This window comes from Micromonas commoda, chromosome 1 (genome assembly GCF_000090985.2).
Source record: "Micromonas commoda chromosome 1, complete sequence".
Classification (NCBI taxonomy): domain Eukaryota; kingdom Viridiplantae; phylum Chlorophyta; class Mamiellophyceae; order Mamiellales; family Mamiellaceae; genus Micromonas; species Micromonas commoda.
In genome coordinates, this window is record NC_013038.1 from 155,549 (window position 1) to 174,060 (window position 18,512).

Genomic DNA, 18,512 nt, shown 5'->3' on the forward strand with positions numbered 1-18,512 from the left:
TCCATCGGAATAAACTGAGCGGCAAATCGGAAAATCCGGACTAAACTGCGCGGTACATTTTTTAACTCAAAATCGACGGTTTAATTTGTGAAAGTTCTTCGGGTGGGATCGGGTGTTTGTGAAAGGTCGAGGGCAGTTCGGGAGAAATCGCGCCGTGCGGTTGTTTCCACGTCCACTGCGGGTGTTCTTTCAGTCAGAAGGGTTCGTTCTTTGCGATGGGATTCATGTTTCTCGCCCACCCCTTCAACTTGGGCCAATCGCCGTCCGTTTCTCCAGGCGATGCCTCTGACCGACCCGAGATAATCCTGACCGACACGACGAGCAGCGCACCCGCCGCACGCCGTAACCCGAACCACCACCCCCCACCGGCCGAGGGTATCGGCCACCTTAACGCAAGCCGCCGAGGTATCGCGCTTCCGGCGGCATGTTCCGTTACATCTCCGGCGCCAACGGCAACTCCGGCGACGACGCCCTCCTCTCCGAGGATGGCGGAATCAACGTGAGGTCGCTCCCCGAGGACGTCCAGGCCGTGTTCGCGGATATCGACGCCAACGGCGACGGAGTCCTCGACATGGAGGAGTTCAAGACCATGCTCAGCACCTACGCGGTCCTGCGCAGGTCGAACCAGGAGGGCTCCGTCTCCATCTCGACCCTCCCCGACAAGGTACAGCCCGCGCTGAAGGTGTTCGACCAGGACGGCGATGGCACCGTCGACCCCAAGGAGCTCATGCGCGCCGCGGAGATGTACCAAGCCTCCAAGAAGTCCCAGCGACGCATGCGCAAGTTCATCATCGGTCTCGTGCTCTTCGTCGTCGCGCTCATCGGCATCAACAGCGCCATGACCTTCATGATGGTCGAGATCGCCAAGGAGACCAAGGCTTCCCCCGACGGCGTGATGCGCGTCAACGCCGGCGGCGGCCACCAAGGCGCCGTCGTGAAGACCGCCGCCAACGGGGAACCGTCGCCGCTGACCTCGGGTCTACCGGACGCCGCGTTCGCGCAGCTCAAGCAGTTCCAGGTTGACTCTCCCACCGGCGCGCACGTCTCACTCGTCGTGCAGGGCTGGTACCGCGTGCCCTCCCCGATTGCCACCACCGGCAGCGTCGTCAAGATCATGACCGCCGCCGGCTTCATCATCCTTGATGGAACCGACATGACCTTCGAGGAGACGGTCGGTACCGTCTTCTCCGAAGCTGGATTCGATGTCATGGGCCGAAAGCTCCTCGGCATGTACGAGATCGTCGGCATCTTCAACTCCATCGACGACTGGACCGGCCTCGGCGAGGAGGAGAAGAAACCCGGGTTCGGCAAGCACGATTTCTACATGGAGTACAGCACCCTCAACAAGTGCGTGATGGAAGTCGGCGCGGAGAAATCATGCGTCGACATGTACAACAACACGCACGGCGCCTACGTCCAGATCGATGGCGAGCACTACATCAAGATCGACAGCACCATCCTCATGGACGTGGACACCAACATCGCAATGGAAAGCCACTATTACGCGGAGTTCCAAGCGACGATCGAAGAGATGAAGTCCCCCACGCGTCGCGTCAAAGCCCAGGCGGTCGCGTACAACGTATCGTACGAAGGCGATGAGGAAGAAGAGGAGATGTTCTACTGTAAGGAAGTCCACACTGGCGATGACTCATCCGTGTGGAACGTCACCAACGCCGAAAAAGTTGGCGAGACCGAAGATGCCGACGGGCGCACCATCAGAGAGTTCGTCATCACCACTCCGCTCACCTCGCTTCAGCACGACTTCATCACCGGCTTCGATGAAAGCATCCCCTACACCGGCACCACTGAGGTCAAGTACTGGGACGATAAAGCGACTGGCTACCCCGTGAAGTTCAGCTTCGGCGGTAAGGATTTCGTCGTGACCAAGTACGTCGAGGACGAGATCGACCTACCCGAGCCCGATGAATGGCATGTCGCGGACGAATGCTTCAACATGAAGCCTGCCGATGCGCTGCACGACAAGACACTGCCAACCCCCGTGCCCGCCAACCCTTACCGCTTCGATAACCGACGCCGATTGCGCGACGAGTGCGAGGCTGAGGGTGGCTGCTACAGCTCGGAAGACGTTTCTTCGCAGCCATATTGCATAAACGGCACATGTCTCAACACCACCGAAATCGCAGATATTTACAACAGCACCGCCTACGACACACAGGGTTCGGGACGAAAGCTCCTGCAGAGTACAGGGTTCATCCAACACGATGATACAGTCCTCATATATAACCACCGTTTTGGTGGCGGACTTCTCAAGATATCAAACAGTGTGAGTAGTGGCAAGAGATGGTTAGACTTCAATAAAGGGAAAACGTATACAAAGAATTTGGAAGCTGCCTCAAAATCAAGTGTCCCCTGGGGAGATCATTATTTCAAGGTGAAGGACCTCGGCGGTGGAGAAGTGGCGTTCTTCAATGACGCTCGCAAAAAGTACATGAGATTGCTTGAATGCAACGGGGGAAAGCTGTCCACCGGTTCTACCTCTCACAGCTGGACGAATTTACCAGACTCTTGGTATCACGAAAGATTCCGTCTCGTACCTCTTTCAAACACCGGAAGACTCAATGTGAGAAATCCTGAGTACACTTACTTTGGGCTATACGCTGACAAATGTGGATCATTCGTTCGAATAGACGCAAACGGTAACGTTGTCGGTATTCAGAAGGATATGGATAAAGTGGGCGACAATGATTTATCTTTTAGATTTGCCTTCAAAGTACTGACTCGATCCGGGCCCACACCCCTGTCAGGTAACTGCAATAACGCCGAAACCTGCCGGAAGGGTTGCAGTGGAAATGCGTGTCCGGGTGCTGCCTTGACCCATTCAATCGCATTTCCCCCCGAAGCTTTGAAGCCCCGGGTTCAGTTCGGCATCGAATTCTGGCACAGAGGATGTGGTGTCAAAGGCATGTCCCTGTCTGGGAGCTGCGGCACGGCTACTTGCGAGGTTGGCGGCACCTTCGATGGCCCCGACGTGTGTTGCAGCAATAATAAATTCTGCGGTCCAGGCGGAAGCGTCTACGGCCTTATCAGCCAGGACCTCCTCGATCTCATCCAAGGATCCGATAAAGCTGACAAAATAAAGCAAAAACTTGAAGATCTCGGCGTTTCTGGGTCCCTCTCAATGATCCTGTCCTACTACAAACCCGCAGGTAGAAGTGGGGCAATCACGCTGGCAATTGTCGGTGAGGTCGAAGCTTCTTTCCGCCGCCGGAAACTTCTCTCCATCGAATCCGCTGACGAAGGTGACGAGGGCCAGGTCGCCCTGACATCGTACGATGCCCACGGCAGAAAGGTCGTGTGGTTCAAAAAGACGCTCAAGAAGGCCAAAAAGTTTGCCAAAAAGGTAACCAACGTTGTAAAAAGCGCCGCTGAATCGTTTGTCGAACAGTTTGGATTCACAAACGGTGTTTTCCTGTCCGTCTCTGGCTACGCCGAGTACGATTTCGACTCCGAAAGCCTGGGCGTCGGCGCCACAATCGAAGGCCAGGCGTGTCTACTCAACATATGCGGCGACTTTGCCGTGGAAGTTGCCTCGTGAGCTGATTGACTACCACCCAACGACTTGGAATTCGAGCGCGTCGAGGACGTGGTGAAGGAGCCGGGGTACCCATGCCCCGGCGCCACTGTAGGACGAGCGCCGAATGCGTCTGCACATTTCGGATGTGTCGGCACAAGTAGCCCATATGTAAAGAGCAAAGCACCATCCGCTCACGATGACGCGTCGACGTCTCTCGCCTTCACCGCCGTTGTAAGCGACTTGTAAGCGACTCGTAGGCGACTTCAGTTTACTCCGGGTCACCTCGCGTCTCTCCGATTCTCGTCCCCGTTTTCCCCGTTTTCCCCGCCCGCCGCCGCCGACGTCGACCGCCGGATCGCCTTCCATTCCTCCACCTGCGACCGCATGGCGTGGTTCGGGAGGAGCACGATTCGTCGCCCCGGAAACGACTCGCCCGTCATCGGAGACGTCTCGCGTCGTCGCAGCCACGTCGCGATGGCGTCCCGCTCGTACGTGTGCCCGTCCGCGAAGATCACGGGGTCGACGAAGAGCTCGTGGGTGATGGGACAGGAGAAATGCTTCGGAACGTTCGCGTCGCCGGTGAACGAGTCCGACGCGTCGCGCGACATCCGGTCACTTCCGCTCACGTTCCAGTCATCACTTCCGGTCGTCTCCCCCGTCCGCCGTCGATCGCGCGCTGCGTCGTGGACGTCGGCGTCGGTCGGAGTCGGTTCGCGGGGTAACGGCGGCGCGCTCGGGACGTTAAAATCCCCGACGGCTAGGGAAGGTTCACCCGAAGGTTGCGCCTCCTCGGCTTCCGCCCACGCCGTCTCCGGCGTCAGCACCAGCGTCCACCCGTCGTCCACACCGTCACCGTTCGACGAAACGCTCGTGTTATTCGCGTTATCCCTCGGTTCCCTCGCCAGAGCGAACTGCGCCGGGCACTTGGGCGCGTCGACGTACCCGGCGTTGGCCAACGCGCTTCGAAGGTTTCCAGAGAAGATGGCGTGAAATTTGTCCCTGGCTCGGACGCCCGAGCCGAGGGACGGGTCGTCCGCGCGGACCACGCGAGGATTCGAACCCGGGACGTTATGACTCCCGCCGCCGCCGTCGTCGGCACCCCCGTCGGCACCCCCGTCGGCACCCCCGTCGCCCGTACGTCCCGTGTTTCCCGCGCGATTGAAATCAAAGTCCCACCGCCACGACCAAATCGCCGGCCTGCCCATCATCGACCGCCCCGGTCGGCGCACGGGAACGCGGCGAACAGGGGGCGCGCCGTACCTCACGATCGGCGACGCCGCTGATGTCGCGTTGAGCGCCGCGACCGCGATGACCCCGAACGCGCCGAACGCCGCCATCAAGCCCACCGCGCCGGCCATCCTGGCTGCATCCTTCGCCGCCTCCTCGGTTTCCCACCGCGCGTACTCCATCACCAGCGCGTCGCCTTTGACGGCGTGACGACCCAGCGTGAGGCGCGTCTCCATTCGCGTTCGTGCCCCCGCGGGGGTTACCGCCACGATGGATCGGCGGTCCGCGCTCGGCGACGGCACGAGCCCGTGATCCGAGCACACGCGCGACAAAAATTGAACCAACGAAGCGAGGGGCCCCGGGGGCTTGAGGTACACGATCGTGGTCGTCTTGCTCGGGCGTTCCGCCCACGCCAGCGCCGGGGTTCGCCCCGTCACACGCATGGCCCTCGCGAGGTGCTCGAGGATGGACGGCACGTCGTCGGGCGAGACCGCGACGTGCCGCCTCTTGGTCGCGTCCGGGTCGCCGAGCCACGCGTGTCTGGGCCTGAAGTGAACGCTGACGAGCGCCGCGCGCCCCCGGTCGGCTGATCCGGTCGACGAGGCACGACCGGCGGCCTCGGAGACGTCCGCGGTGAACGACCGGACGTATCGATCGAACGCCGCGGTCAGCGACGTCCACGTCGTCCGCGCGTTCCCGTTCCCGTCGCGGACGTCGGCGCCCACGCGGACGTCGTCGTCCTCCAAACTGTACGCCTCGGCCGCGAACGCGAGATTTTCCAGCGCGCCGGTCCAGTCGAGATCCCACGCGCGCCCCGACCCGCCTGATGAGCCGCCCGTCGATTGCAGCGCGCGCTCGTACGCCGCCTGGAGCGGGTCGAGACCGCGCGCGTACACGAGCAGGTGCCGCGTCAGCACCGCGAGCCTCAGACGGCCGCGTCGGTACGGCGTAGGTACCGACACCCACACTATCTCAGTCTCGGACGCGCACGGGACGCCCAGCGAACGGAGGATGTCCACGGCCTCGCGCGGGGTCGGGCGCGGGACCCGCGCGGGGTCGCGCGATGGAGGGGCGCTCGACGACGCGGGACCCGGCGCGAGGCCCAGGCTCCTCGCCAGTTCCTCCATGCGCACGCGGGTAGTGGCGAGGGTGCCGTGACAGCGCGTCTTTTCGAGGTGCTGTTTGCTGTTGTTGACTTGATTCAGTTGGCATCCGCGTCACCCGCGAGTGTATTCGTTAGGGCACGGTGCGGCGCGATGAGGCTGCGGCAGGCGCTCCGCGCGAGGAACCTCCTCGCCGGGTACGTCGCCGCGGAGTCCACGAGCTTCGCGTCGCACCAGTACCGCATGCACCGCATGGAAAACGCCCCGCGGTGCGCGCCAACTCCCGACGATCCTCGAACCGATGGACAGCTGTGTCAGAACCAAACTAACATCGATTCGCCCTTCCCCCACTCCCCCCCCCGATACCCCGATACAGGCGGACGATGGAGGAGGGCTTCGATTACGACGGGCACCGCGCGTGGTTCGCCAGGGAACTGAGGCACGAGCCCAACCCGCGCCGTTTGTTCCAGGACGCCTTCAACGACGTTCCCGTCGAGGCCATCCCGAGGGACGCGGCGCTGCGCATGATACAATTCTTCCTGAGCGCGCGAGAACCCGCGGAGTTCCCGGGCGGCACGTACCCGGCGGACGTCACGCGGACGTCGGAGAGGCTCTTACGAAGCTTCGAGCGCCCCCCGCACAACCTCCGATTCCGATCGGAGTTCGTCGTCGATCTCGGACCCGGCGCGGGAGGCGGCGAAGTGACGGTCCGATCGCCGATACCAGCCGAGGCGGAGACGCAGCTGTCCAAATCGATCGACGGAGACAGACGAACGCACCCGGCGATGACGTCGTTCCTCACCGGCGCCGCCAACGTCGCCACCGGCGGGGTGGAGACGGACGCGAGCCTGAGCCGTGACGTGGACTTCATCCGCCCGAACAAGTTCGCCCTGAGCGGCTGGTACAAGCCGTTGATCATGCAGGCGCTCATCGCCGCGACTCGGTGGTACGGCTCCCATCGACTCCACGCAGCGGGGTTCACCAAGACGCACGACGAGAAGACGGGGTGCGACGTGTGGTCCAGACCTCGGGTGGCGGAGAAAGGTGACGGTTTGAATCCGGAAGATCCGAACCGGCACGACCCGGTGGTGTTCCTCCACGGCCTCGGCGTGGGTCTGAGCCCGTACGCGGATTACGTGGCGGATTTTTTACCGAGAGATCGCCCCGTCGTCGCGCCCGAGTGGCCCAACATATCCTACGGGTGGAACGACAGGTGCCACAGGTACCCGACGCCGAGGGAGTTTGCCTCGTTTCTCGCGCGAGCCGTGACGGAGACGCACGCGCGATCTGTTCGGAAAGAGTGGGAGGAGACGTCTTACGAAGAAGCCGCGCGGTTCACAAAAGTCGAAGTCGGCGCGGACGGGCGCGCCGTCGGCGAACCCGGAGGTGGCGGGATCGATTCCGCCTCGGGCCGCCCACCCGTCGCAAAAGGAGTCGGGTTCAAGTGCGACCTCGTCGCGCACTCGTACGGCACGGTGATTCTCACCGCGTTTCGTAAGCACGAGGGCCGTCTCGTTCGCCGGTGCGTCTACGTGGACCCGGTGTGCTTCCTCCCCTCGTTCGGCTCCTACCTGCGGTACGCGCACGACGATCACCTGCGAAGCACGTACGATTTACTGACGCACCTCGCGGCGAGGGGCGCGGACCCGCACGAGCCGATGTCGATGGCCAACTTGGTCCTAGCGTCGTGGTTCGTTAAAGGGGATCCCAGCACGCAGCAGCTGATGAAGCGGCTGCTCTTCCCGCACGAGGCGTGGGAGCGCGGGCCCCTCGGCGCGAACGACATGGTGGTTTTGTCCGGGCTGGACGACATCGTGGCGAGCGCCGAGATCGCGGAGAGGTTCGCGCGCGCGTGGCCGCTGTGCGAGGTGGTCACGCAGCCCCAGTGGCAACACGGCGGTTTTTTGCTCGAACCGGATCCCGACGGAGTCAACGCGAGGATCGTTCGGTTCGTCGAAGGGGGACGTTCGGACGACGACGACGTAAATGGCGACGATGATAAGGGGCGTAAGCGACGGCGTGCGCGGGGAGGTTTGGCGCGCGGCGCGATCAGGCGCGCGTGGAGGTTGGCGTCGAGAAAATCGAGAAAATCGCGCGAGAAGATCGGCGCGGAGAAGGGCGGAGCGGCGGCGGCGACGGCGGCGGCGGAGGATGGGGATGGGGATGGGGAAAAGGTCGGCGGCACGACTGCGCGTGCGGCCGTCCCACTCGCCGCGACGGCGTGAGCGTTACTGAGCGTTACTGAGCGACCGCGTGAAGGGTCGACGATTGAAAACGTAGGACACGGCTTAATTTTAAGCGAGGACGCTCGCCGCCCGGCTGTCTATCGTCCGAACCAGCCCTTCTTCTCCCTCTTCTTGTTCCCCTCGACGAACTTGTGCGCGATGAGCTTCACCACCATCTCGATCACGATCCCCTCCTGGGTCTCGTCGAGCATCGGCAGGTCCACCGCCTCGTTGACTCGTTCGGCGACTTTCTTGACCCACTTGTCGACATCCTTCTCGGACATGTCGCGAACGCCGTCGAAGAACGTCGCGAGTCCAGCCTTCTCGAGCTCCGCCTCCATGTGATCCGCGACGACGTCCACGGCCTTGAGCGCGATGATCTGCTCGGTGGCCTCGTTGATGATGGGAACGTCCACCACCTTGTTGATGAGCGTCGCGCACAGCACGCGGGTCTTGGCGTCGATGATGTGCGAATCCGTCGGGACGTGTTCCCTCTCCAGTTCCTTCTTGCCGAACTCCAGCATGGACGCGAGCCCGCCGCCTCTCGACGCGTGCTCCAGCGCCCTCTTACCCAGATCGGACGCCGCGAACTCTTCGATCGCCTTCTCCTCCTTGCTCTTGCCGAAGCCGAGGAACGCGCGAACGGGGACGACGGCGAGTTTTGAGACCCGACGTGTGTTGCGCGGGATCATCATTCTTGAAGAGGCGACGTGGATCGGGGAGGCGCCGCGGCTGGACGCGCGCTGCGTCAGGCGCGAGACGGACGCCGGTGACGTCGGGTTCGCGACGAGGATGGACGATGCGGACATGTCGGTCTCGAGGGCGGTGCGGTGGTTTTTCAACGGCGCGGAACGACCGACGAGATGCCGACGCTTCGCCCGTCGTCGTCCTGAAATATCCAATCTGATGAACTTGGGTGTTGGCGCGCGTGAACTGGTGAACCGCATGTTGTTGTGAACAGCATGTAATTGTGAACAGCTCGTAACTCTCGATTCAACCGCCTCCGTCCCGCTACTAACGCTCGTGCGGCACGCCGCTGTACTGCGGGAACGGTCCGTCCGCCCGCGACGTCGCCTTGACCACCGCGAGGGGCCCGACCATCGTGTCCAGCCTGCACTTGGTTTGCGCCACGCCAAATTCTGGATCCGACAAATACGCAACCGCGCCTTCGTACGTGGGAAAGCCGATGAGCACCGCGAGGTGCATGTCCTCGCAGTTCTCGGAGTACAGCAAGGCATCGGACCCGTCGCCTCGCATGGGCACCCTGGCGATCATCGTGGCGCCGAACTTGGCGTTGTTCGCCTTCAGCAGCGGGGGATAGGTCTCGGCGAATTTCGCCTTGTCCTCGGGGGACTTGAACTTTTTGATCGTCGAGATGTACGCGCCGAAGGACGAGGTGTCGAACCCGTCTGGGAGCATGTTGGCGGCGAACATCGCGACCGGGCCGGTGGAATTGTCCGTCCGTATCGGTTTGATCGCGCGGTACTCGTCCGAGTTGATCCACGTCTTGGCGGCGTCGACGGAGGGCAACTCCAGCACCGGGCGCGAGGTCGACCGCATCCGCCTGTTCGCTTCCGGCGGTATCCTCCTTGACGCCCCGTTTGACGCCGACGTACCCGCCGCCGTGCGCCTTGGCGATCTCCACCACGGGAGGGACGTACTTCATGAGCCCGTCCATGTTTCGGACGGTGATGAAGCCGGTCTGTTTGTTCGAGTGGGAGAAGGGTGCGTCATCGGAGGTGACTGGGGGAGATGCAGATCTCGAGAACGACGTCTGCGACGCGGGCGCGCGAAACAACGCGCGCGTGACCGCCGCGACATCGGATGCCGTACCATGAAGACTTTGCTCGCCGCCGCGGTCATCGTGACGGATCTTGGAGGTGAAGGCGGGAGGTGGTGCGATCGGGAATATGAGTTATGCCAATTGTTGTTATGCCCCCTCCTGTCAGCCCGTTTCCCGGTAAAAAAGAGCCGATGTGATCATCGAGTTGCGCTGTGATGATAACGCCTTGGCTAAAATTTCGCGTGTTTGAGGGGACCCGACCCGGCTACATGTACTTGATGAGCCCTCGGAGAAACTTGGGGTTGGTCCGCATCTGCTCGCAGCAGTACCCGCACCCATCCACCACCCCCTTGTCCTCCAGCTCGTCAATCCAGCTCTCGTCCCCGTGATCCTCCTCCTCGCCTTTACTACTTCCCAATTCCTGCTTTCCACCAGCTGCCGCCTTCTCGCCCCGCTCCAACGCCCTGTTCATCGCCTCCGTCTCCGCCGCGCGATGCGCACCGATCAGCGGCGCCGCCTCCCCGCTCTCCACATCCCCCCCGCTCGCCGCCTTACCACCCGAATCGGGTTCCGCCTTGCCGTTTTCGCCCCCGTTGAACCGGCCTCCGTTGCCGCCGTGCATGTCGTGGTACAGGTTCATCAGCACGATGACAATCTCCAACGAGTGACCCACCAGGGGCGGGAACCACGTGCTCACGTCCTCGTGCATCACCGCCTTCTGCACCGTCGCCCCAACGCCGCCGCCGATGCTCAGCAACAAGCGCAGGTACGACAGCGAACCGCTTCCCATCGAGTACCAACTCGCGTACACCTGGGGCAGATACCGCGTCGCTTCCAGGATGGCGTTGACGACGCCCAAGAGCAAAGCGTACGCCTCGTACTCGTGGCACGCGCCGCTGGACGCCGCCATCTTCAACACGGGCGCCGCCAGGATGGCGCACGGCACCAAGTGAGCCAACAAACCCTGCCACGCGTGCTGCCGCTGCGTTTGCACGACGCCGCACACCTCGGATTTGCGATTGGAACAAAAGTGTGCGGCCAGCGGGTAGAGGGGAAACCACAGGAGGGTGTACACCAGGGTGTAGTAGAAGGTGAGTAAGCTCGCCTGGCACGCGTCGAAGCTGTACTCCGGTGCGTTTTGCTTGACGCACTGCTTGATCTGCTCGAAGTGCAGGATGAATATGTTGAGCGTGGCGGTGAGGTTGCTGACGTTCATGAGCGCGAGGGAGACTAACGAGATGCCCTCGCTGGACGCGAGGAGGATGAGCTTGAGGTACTGGGGCACCGCGCCGAGGACCACGCCGAAGATGAATATGAACATCACCGCCTCCGCGCCGTGCGACGGGGCCTGCGGAGGAGACGCGGGAGGAGGGAGCTCGGTCAGCGCGGCCGCGGGTCTCGGAACGTCGATCGGCGAGAGAAAAACTCGTGTCATTTTCCGCGTCACGCGGGTTCGAATTGGAGGTTTACGACTCGTGAAACTCGTCTCGACTCCACCGGGTGTTACGCGTCTGGTTGGAAAAAGCGAAAACGGGAGCGCGATTGGGAGGGCCGAGCGCGGCGTCGCGTCGGCGCCGAACGCGGGCGTATCGTCCCCTCAGCGCGCGACGCGTCGACTCACCATGGGTTCCACGAAGCATATGCTGTTCTCCGCGTAGGGATGCGGCGTCGTCACCCCCGCCCGCTTGGCCTCGGCTGTGGCGTTCAGCACCAGCTCGGACACGCCCAGCCACTTCGCCTCCAGACTCGCGGTGACCGGGTCGAGCGGATTGGACAGCGCCGCGGTGCGATGCAGCAGGCCGTGGGGGGCGCTCCCGAGCGACGGGAGCTCGAGGAACCGCGAGTACACCATGGCGCGCTCGCCCGCGCCCGCCTCGTCGTCTCCCCCTCTCTCTCTCTCTTCGCGCCCGACCCCGTCCCCGGCCGCGCGTCGATCGCAGTGACGAAGAGTTTTTGCCACCGGTGGACGAGTCTCATTTTCCAGCTGGCCAGTTTGGGGACTCTGACGTGAGAACCCTCGGTTCGCACAGCCGCTCGGCACCCGGTCCATGCGCCCGCGGGCCGCCCGTTTGATCATCCGCGCGGTCGTATCGTCGTCGGCCCCGCCGCGCTCATCGTCGTTCGCATCGCCGCCGGCGCTCGCGGCGCGCTCGTCGATCCCGCCGCCGTCGGCGAGGGGCGCCGCCGGAGGACCCGGCGCGACGCGCGGTTGTTGCGTCAAATCCGTCGGGTTTCATCGGCACCACCGGGGCGCTTTCGCGCGCGCGATGGCGACCGCGGCGGGGGGCGACGCCCGCATCGACGACCGAGACACGGAGGATCTGATCGAGCGCAAGAAGGCGACGCGTAAGCGCGTCCGCGCCGCGCTCAAGGAGCTCACCGAGGAGCAGATGAGCACCGAGAGCGCGCAAATCTGCGAGGCGCTCCTCTCGACGCTCCAAATCTTCGCAACCGAGAACCCGCCCGAACGGGGGCGGCCGGTGCGCCTGGGGCTGTACGTGCACTGCGCGAAGCTCCGCGAGGTTGACACTCGGCCGTTACTCGAAACCGCCTTGGGTCTCCCGAACTGCGAGGTGTACGTGCCCATCGTCGACGACGCCAAAAAGGATGGGGAATCCGAGGGTGTAAGGCCCGCCATGCGATTTTTACAAATCCGTAACCTGGACGACGACTTGGAGCGAAAGACGATGGGCATCATGGAACCCAAAGAGTTCCTCGCCGACGGGGTGACGCGGCGGCAAAACCTGGAACATCTCTGGGACGTGCCGGAATCGAACCCGCGACCGCTGGACGTCCTCCTGATGCCCGGCCTCGCGTTCGACTCGGCCGGCGCGCGGTGCGGCCGCGGCGGCGGGTACTACGACGCGTTTGTCGATCGATACTTTGACCGATGCGAAGCGTCGGGATACGAACCGCCGCCGCTGGTGGCGTTGGCGTTCAGCGCGCAGGTGCTGCCCGCCGGTGAGGTTCCCATGGCGCGATGGGACCGACGGGTGGACGCGTTGGCGACGGCGGATGGGGTTTTGGGATGCGGGTCCAAAATTGGAGAAGCGATCGCGTCGGGGTCGCGGTGGCGCGGCGCCGGCGAGGGGTGGGACTGCGAAGTGTTGGCTAGCTAGCGGCCGGTGAGGGTTTCGCCGGGTACTCCGCGGTCGCGGGTTCGAGACTCGGCGCGACCGACTCGGATTAATAACGACGGGTGTGATGAGGTTGTACGATAAAAATGGATGTGAAAACGCGGAAAGAACGGCGGCGGACACGGTTCTTGTTGTTGTTGTTGTTCTTCTTCTTCTTCTTGTTGTTGTTCTCCGAGGGTCTCATCGCTCACTTGCGCTTGACGCTGAGGACCAGATACGCGGAGAAGACACTCACGAGCCCGACGACTCGCACCGCCGACGCCCTTGAGTTCTTGGCGTCGAGAACGTTACCCTCGGCGGCGGCGAGCGACTCTCGCGCCTCCGCCGCCGCAACCTTCAGCGCCATCACCTCCTCGTGAAGCCGCTCGGCCCTGCGCTCCGCGTCAGCCTCCCGGGACTTGACCGCGTCCAACGCCTTCTTCGCCACGTCCTTCACCTTGGCGAGTTCCGCGGAGTGCCTCGCGCACTCCTTGGCGTGTTGCGCCCGCAACGTGTTGGCGAGTTCAAACGCGGCGACGTTGGCAGCTTTCGCTGACGCCAGTTCAACCGCCAATTGGGCCGTCTTCGCGTCGTACTTGGCGTTGAGGGCGGCCACTTCCTTTGCGTACTTTTGAGCGTCCGCGGCCCTGATGGACTTGTTCGAAGCCTCGGAGCTGGCCAAAGCGTCGGTGGCGGACGCCAAAGCCGCTTCGACGGATAGAAGCGTCGCCTTGGTCTCAGCGTGTTCGGCGGCGAGCGACTTTTTCTCGTGCTCGAGAGACGCGGATTTGGCCATCAACTGAGCCGTCTTTCGATCCGCGCCCTGCATCTTCGCGGTCGCGAGCTTTTCAGCCCTCGACGCGGCGTCCTTGACGCGCGCCAGCTCTCGCTGCGCGTCCATCGCCTTCTTCGCCGCCGCGGCGGCGTCTAGCCTGGAGGTTTTGGCGGCGTTGAGCGCGAGCTCCGCCTCCTTCTTGGCGTCGGCGGCGATCGCCTTGGCGTTAGCGACGTCCTCGGCGGCCTGGACTTTCGCGGCGTCGGATTCCTCCCGGGCTCGAGTCGCCTCGGCCTTCGCCTGCTTAGCGACGGCTTCGGCTTTGCGCGCCTCCGTGTTTGCCGCGTCGGCGAGAATCTTAGCCTGTAAACAAAAAACCGCTCTCGTCAGTCGAATCACCCACGCAAATACCTTCAAAATAAACTCACCTGCTTGGCGGCGGCGCGTTCGGCGTCGGCGGCGGTCTTGGCGGCGTCCACCTGCGCGACTAACCTGCCTTTCTCATCCTTATGCTGCTGATGCTTGTGCGCGGCGGCGAACTTCGCCGCCGCCATGGCTTTGGTCAGCTTGGCGTTCTTTTCAGCCTCGGCGGCGTTAGCCTTGGCCATCTGCGCGAGCTCGTCCCTGGATCGCGCCGCGTTGGCGGCCGCCTTCTCCTCCAGCTCGGCAACCTTGGCGTGCAGCGCCTTGACGACGGCGTCCTTCTCGGCGTTATCGGCGGCGGCGGCGCTCAGCGCCAGCGACGCCTCGGTCAACCTGGCGCAAGAATCGCGAAGTTCCTCTGCGGCTCGCTTGAGATCTCTCTCCAGCGCCTTGACCTCCTCGCGCGCCCCCTTCAGCTTGGCGCGCTCCGTTTCGAGCTTTGTCACGACGGAGCCGAGCCTCGTTTCGAGGTCGGCGCGTGCCTTTTTCGCGGCGTCAAAGTCAGCCGCGGCTTTCGTCGCGGCTTTTTGGTGGTCAGCCGCGTCGGCGGCGTTGACAGCCTTGAGCGCCTCGTTGGTCTTCTTGACCGCCGCCACCTCGGCGTCGGCTCGCGCGAGCTCCTGCTGCGCCTTGGCGAGCGCGGATTCCTTCGCGGCGAGCTTCTTGGCGGCGAGCTCGAGGTCCTTGGTCCTGGCGTCGACATCGGATTTGAGCTTGTTCGCCGCCTCTCGATGGGTTCGAACAGAGGACTCCGCGGCGAGCTTCTGGCGCTCCAGCTCCCGCCTCACCGACTCGGACTTGGCGCTCGCCGCCCTCGCGTCCTTCATCTCGGAAATCAGGCGCTTGTTGAGCGCCAGGAGCGTGGCGTTGCGCTCGGACGTCTCTCGGAGGTCTTTAGCGACGTTCTCGTGCCTCGACGCTGATTCGGACGCCGCCTTTGCGTTTTCCTTAGCCTCGTCCCTCGCCTTTCTTAATTCATCGATGAATCGGCCGTTGAGGTTTCGCATCGCGTGCGCGGTCTCCTCGGAGGTCTTGAGCTTGTGGCGGAGGTCGTCGGAGTGCTTGCGGTTGGCGCGAAGCTCGGCGAGGGTAGCGTCGTTGAGGGCCAAGAGTTTGGCGCGTTCCTCGATGACTTTGGTGAACATCTCTCGCGCCGACGCGGCGGCTTTGGCGCTCTCTTCCGAAGCAGTCTTGGCCTCCTTGGCGGACCTGCGCGCCACCCTGAGCTCGCCCACGAGCTTCGAGTTGAGGTCCTGGAGCGCGGAGGACGATTCCTTAGCCTTGGCGGTGGCAGACTCCGCCGCGACGAGCGCCTTTTGCGAATCCTTGGACTCCTTCTGCGCGAGCTTGAGCGCCTTGACGAGCTCGACGTTGACGTCGCGCAAACGCGCGTTATCCGCCGCCGCGAGCGTCGCAGCCTCCGCACCCGCCACCGCGCGCTTCTCCGCGGCCGCCTCCGCCGCGGACGTGGCCTTCTTCGCCGCGTTGAGCTCGCCGGTGAGCTGATCGCGAAGCGCCTTGAGCTGCATGTTTTCCAGTCGCGCCGCGCGTACCATGGCGTCCGCCGCGTCGCGGTGCTTCTCCGCCGCCGCCACCGCGTCCCCCGTCGCGTTACGCGCCTCGCGAAGCTCCTTGATGAAACGCGAGTTGAGCTCCCGGAGCTTAGCGTTCTGATCGTTCGCGGCGTCCATCTGATTGGCGATGTCCGTAGCCTTGGCGTTCGCCGCGGCAATTTGAGCGGCGGAGATTCGCGTCGCTTTCCGCGAGTCCCGTAGCTCGCGCACGAACCGGTCGTTGAGCTCCCGGAGCTTGGCGGACTCCTCGTTGGCGCGCGCGAGTTGGTCGAGGGCGAACGCGCGAGCTTCCGACGTTTTGGCGGCGTTGGCGTCGGCATCCGTTTGAGCGGCTTTCGCGGTTCGGAGGTGAAGGATCATCTTTTCGTTGAGCGATCGCAGCGCGGCGTTCTCCTCGGTCACCTTGCGGAGTTTCTCGCCGTCCTCCGCGCGCCTCGTGGCTTCCGTCGCGGACTGCGCGGTGGCGCGTTCGGCGCCTGATCGCGCGTCTCGAAGCTGCGCGATGAGTTTGTTGTTGAGTTCGCGGAGCGCGGCGTTTTGCGAGTTGACCTTGGCGAGTTCCTCGCCGACGCCGTTGGGGGTTCTGAGCGCGGCATCGCTGAGCTTGAGCGGGGCGTCCGCCTTGGCTTGGGAGGCTAACGTGCGCTTGGCAGCCTTGGCGTTCTCCTTCTGGGACGTCGACGGGGGCGCGCGGGCGCGCGTCGACGGTGGGGCCGCGGTCCCGGGCAACGACGACGCGTTGTCCGCGGAATCCTTCCCCGGTGCGAGGGGTTTCATCCTGGATGCCGCGGCGGACTTGTTCTCGTCCTTGGACGCCGCGCCGAACATGCGGGATCGTTTGCCCTTGGCGCCCGGCGAGGGCGTGGCATAATCGCCGTTGTTGCTCACGTCGCGCAGTGGGGAGAGGATATTCATGCTCGGCCGCTCTCGGACGGTGCGAAGGGTCGGATCTCGTCAAAGTCGAGATTCGCTCAACTGTTTCTTCACCGGCTCCGATGCGACGGGACGCGGCGATGGACGCGGTGCGATCGCGGATCGACGACGGCGGCGCGCGGCGGATGTGACCTAAGAACGCGGGCGGGGGGATGTATGTACAGTCCCGCGCGTCTGATATGTGCGCGGGTTCGGCGTCCCCAGCCGCGCGGTCGTCTCGGAACTCGCGACGAACGGAAACAACGAGACCGGCTGGCGATTCCGATTCAAACGGCTCGATTCAATAAACCGTCGCGTCGTGTGATGTGCGGATACGATGGATGGTAGTCTAGTCTATGGACAGTGGCCGCCGTCGTCTATGCTACGACAGACCGCGGTCGTACCCGGAACGCGAAGCGTCGCTCACTCGAGGCTCTCAACGCTCGAGGCGACGTCGCTGAGGTCGCTCTCCTCCGCGGCCAGCGCCGCCGCCAGCGCCGCGCGCCCCTCCGGGTGCGATCGTCGAATGTAAAACCCATGCGACCTCGCGTCGCCGCGATGACGCCCGCCCGCGCCCGCCGTCATCTCGCGGGCGATCGCCGCGGTGGCCGACCTCGTCAGCGACAGGTCCGGGTTGGTGGACTCGCTCCGGCCGCCGATCGGGCGGGCCCCGTCGGTCAACGCCGTTCGGTCAAAGTCCGACGAATCAGCGGTCAAACCCCGCCTCAGCCAATCGTCGTCGTCGTCCGAGCCGTCGGGGTCGTCGAGGTCGTCGTCGGCGGGATCGACGATGCGCTCGGGGGGAACGTAATCGTACAGGTCGCCTCCGCGCAGAAACTTGGGAGCCGCGGGCGTTCTCGCCTCGGCGCCGGACGCTGACTGTATGGACGCTGACGTGGATGCTGACGTGGACGCGTCCATCGCGGAAACCCCGAGCTCCGCCGGAGCGAGCTCGGCCATCGCGGCGGCGCGCGCCTCCGCCGCCTTGACGGCGAAGACGGCGCCCGCCCGGGATTTGACGTTTGTCCCGGGTTCGAATCCAGCCGATCCCAAAACTTCACGCGCCGGAAGATCCGACGCGCCCCCCAAACCCGCTTCACCCGGATTTGCTCCGGATTCAAACACGGGCTGTCGCAGCGGCGCCGGCAGCGCCCGCGCGCCAACCCGCCACGTCACCGCGGGAGACCTCGGCGACGGCGGCGTCGGCGGCGACTGACCGTTCGTCGCTGTCGCGCCGTGTTTGTCGCCCTGTGCGTTCGTGTTCCTCCTTCGCCGTTCCGCGACGCGCCTCGACGTCTTCGCCACTTTGTCCGCAGTCTCCGGCGGCAACGCATCCGCGAGCGCCGCCGCGTCTTTCGCGATGGACGTTTCAAACGCGCTCGGATCGGATCGGTCGGCACCCGGGTCGGCACCCCCCCCGCCCGGTGAGTCACCACCCGGAGGAGGGCGGTCTCCTCCAGAGGGGGTCGCCGCGGTGGGCGCCGCGGCGATGGGCGACGGCGCGTCTGATTTTCGCGACTCGGAAACCCCGTCGTCTGAGACTCGCGAATCTCCCGCCATTCCGAGGTTGTCCAAACTCTCCTTGGCCTTCTCGGGGCTGGGGCTCGGCACCGGCGCGTCGGCACCCTCGGCGTCGGGGAGCTCAGCCTCGCGGTTGCCGGACTCCACACGCTCAGTACGTCGCGGGCTAATCGCGCGAGGGCGGCCCGGCGCGTACGCGTGAAGCTCCCCGTCGCCCAGGGACGCCATCAGCGGCACCGCGTCGTCGAAGGAGCCGCCGACTGCGTCGGTTCTGCCAGCGCCGTTCGCTCCCCAGCTGCTAGTGACGTCGATGTCCGC

The 18,512-nt window shown here is 64.1% G+C and overlaps 9 protein-coding genes across 9 annotated transcripts; 3 read left to right on the plus strand and 6 right to left on the minus strand.

Annotated features, from left to right (window-relative positions):
• Nucleotides 1–424: 424 nt before the first annotated feature.
• Nucleotides 425–3,556, plus strand: MICPUN_54845 (predicted protein; the record flags this gene model as incomplete). The annotated part of the gene is made up of 1 exon (XM_002507004.1): nucleotides 425–3,556. The coding sequence occupies one exon, from the start codon at nucleotides 425–427 to the stop codon at nucleotides 3,554–3,556; it is 3,132 nt and encodes a 1,043-aa protein (XP_002507050.1).
• Nucleotides 3,557–3,813: 257 nt separating this feature from the next.
• MICPUN_54846 (predicted protein) lies at nucleotides 3,814–5,889 on the minus strand (the record flags this gene model as incomplete). The annotated part of the gene is made up of 1 exon (XM_002507390.1): nucleotides 3,814–5,889. One exon carries the CDS (start codon nucleotides 5,887–5,889, stop codon nucleotides 3,814–3,816), a length of 2,076 nt encoding a protein of 691 aa, XP_002507436.1.
• A 359-nt stretch (nucleotides 5,890–6,248) lies between these two features.
• On the plus strand, nucleotides 6,249–8,090 carry MICPUN_51191 (predicted protein; the record flags this gene model as incomplete). Its single annotated transcript, XM_002507005.1, has 1 exon — nucleotides 6,249–8,090. One exon carries the CDS (start codon nucleotides 6,249–6,251, stop codon nucleotides 8,088–8,090), a length of 1,842 nt encoding a protein of 613 aa, XP_002507051.1.
• A 98-nt stretch (nucleotides 8,091–8,188) lies between these two features.
• Nucleotides 8,189–9,037, minus strand: MICPUN_54848 (predicted protein; the record flags this gene model as incomplete). The annotated part of the gene is made up of 1 exon (XM_002507391.1): nucleotides 8,189–9,037. One exon carries the CDS (start codon nucleotides 9,035–9,037, stop codon nucleotides 8,189–8,191), a length of 849 nt encoding a protein of 282 aa, XP_002507437.1.
• Nucleotides 9,038–9,104: 67 nt separating this feature from the next.
• MICPUN_54849 (predicted protein) lies at nucleotides 9,105–9,650 on the minus strand (the record flags this gene model as incomplete). The annotated part of the gene is made up of 1 exon (XM_002507392.1): nucleotides 9,105–9,650. The coding sequence occupies one exon, from the start codon at nucleotides 9,648–9,650 to the stop codon at nucleotides 9,105–9,107; it is 546 nt and encodes a 181-aa protein (XP_002507438.1).
• Nucleotides 9,651–10,067: 417 nt separating this feature from the next.
• On the minus strand, nucleotides 10,068–11,725 carry MICPUN_54850 (predicted protein; the record flags this gene model as incomplete). The annotated part of the gene is made up of 2 exons (XM_002507393.1): nucleotides 10,068–11,221; nucleotides 11,495–11,725. The coding sequence occupies 2 exons, from the start codon at nucleotides 11,723–11,725 to the stop codon at nucleotides 10,139–10,141; spliced, it is 1,314 nt and encodes a 437-aa protein (XP_002507439.1). The 3' UTR covers nucleotides 10,068–10,138.
• A 463-nt stretch (nucleotides 11,726–12,188) lies between these two features.
• On the plus strand, nucleotides 12,189–12,899 carry MICPUN_71689 (predicted protein; the record flags this gene model as incomplete). Its single annotated transcript, XM_002507006.1, has 1 exon — nucleotides 12,189–12,899. A coding segment is annotated over one exon (711 nt), but the record flags the coding sequence as incomplete, so codon positions are not given.
• Nucleotides 12,900–13,070: 171 nt separating this feature from the next.
• On the minus strand, nucleotides 13,071–14,404 carry MICPUN_107454 (predicted protein). The gene is made up of 2 exons (XM_002507394.1): nucleotides 14,193–14,404; nucleotides 13,071–14,127 (listed from the first exon to the last, which is right to left on the minus strand). Exons 1-2 carry the CDS (start codon nucleotides 14,370–14,372, stop codon nucleotides 13,198–13,200), a joined length of 1,110 nt encoding a protein of 369 aa, XP_002507440.1. The 5' UTR covers nucleotides 14,373–14,404; the 3' UTR covers nucleotides 13,071–13,197.
• A 2,590-nt stretch (nucleotides 14,405–16,994) lies between these two features.
• Nucleotides 16,995–18,255, minus strand: MICPUN_51194 (predicted protein). Its single transcript, XM_002507395.1, has one exon. It carries the CDS (start codon nucleotides 18,231–18,233, stop codon nucleotides 17,097–17,099), a length of 1,137 nt encoding a protein of 378 aa, XP_002507441.1. The 5' UTR covers nucleotides 18,234–18,255; the 3' UTR covers nucleotides 16,995–17,096.
• Between the last annotated feature and the right edge of the window lie 257 nt (nucleotides 18,256–18,512).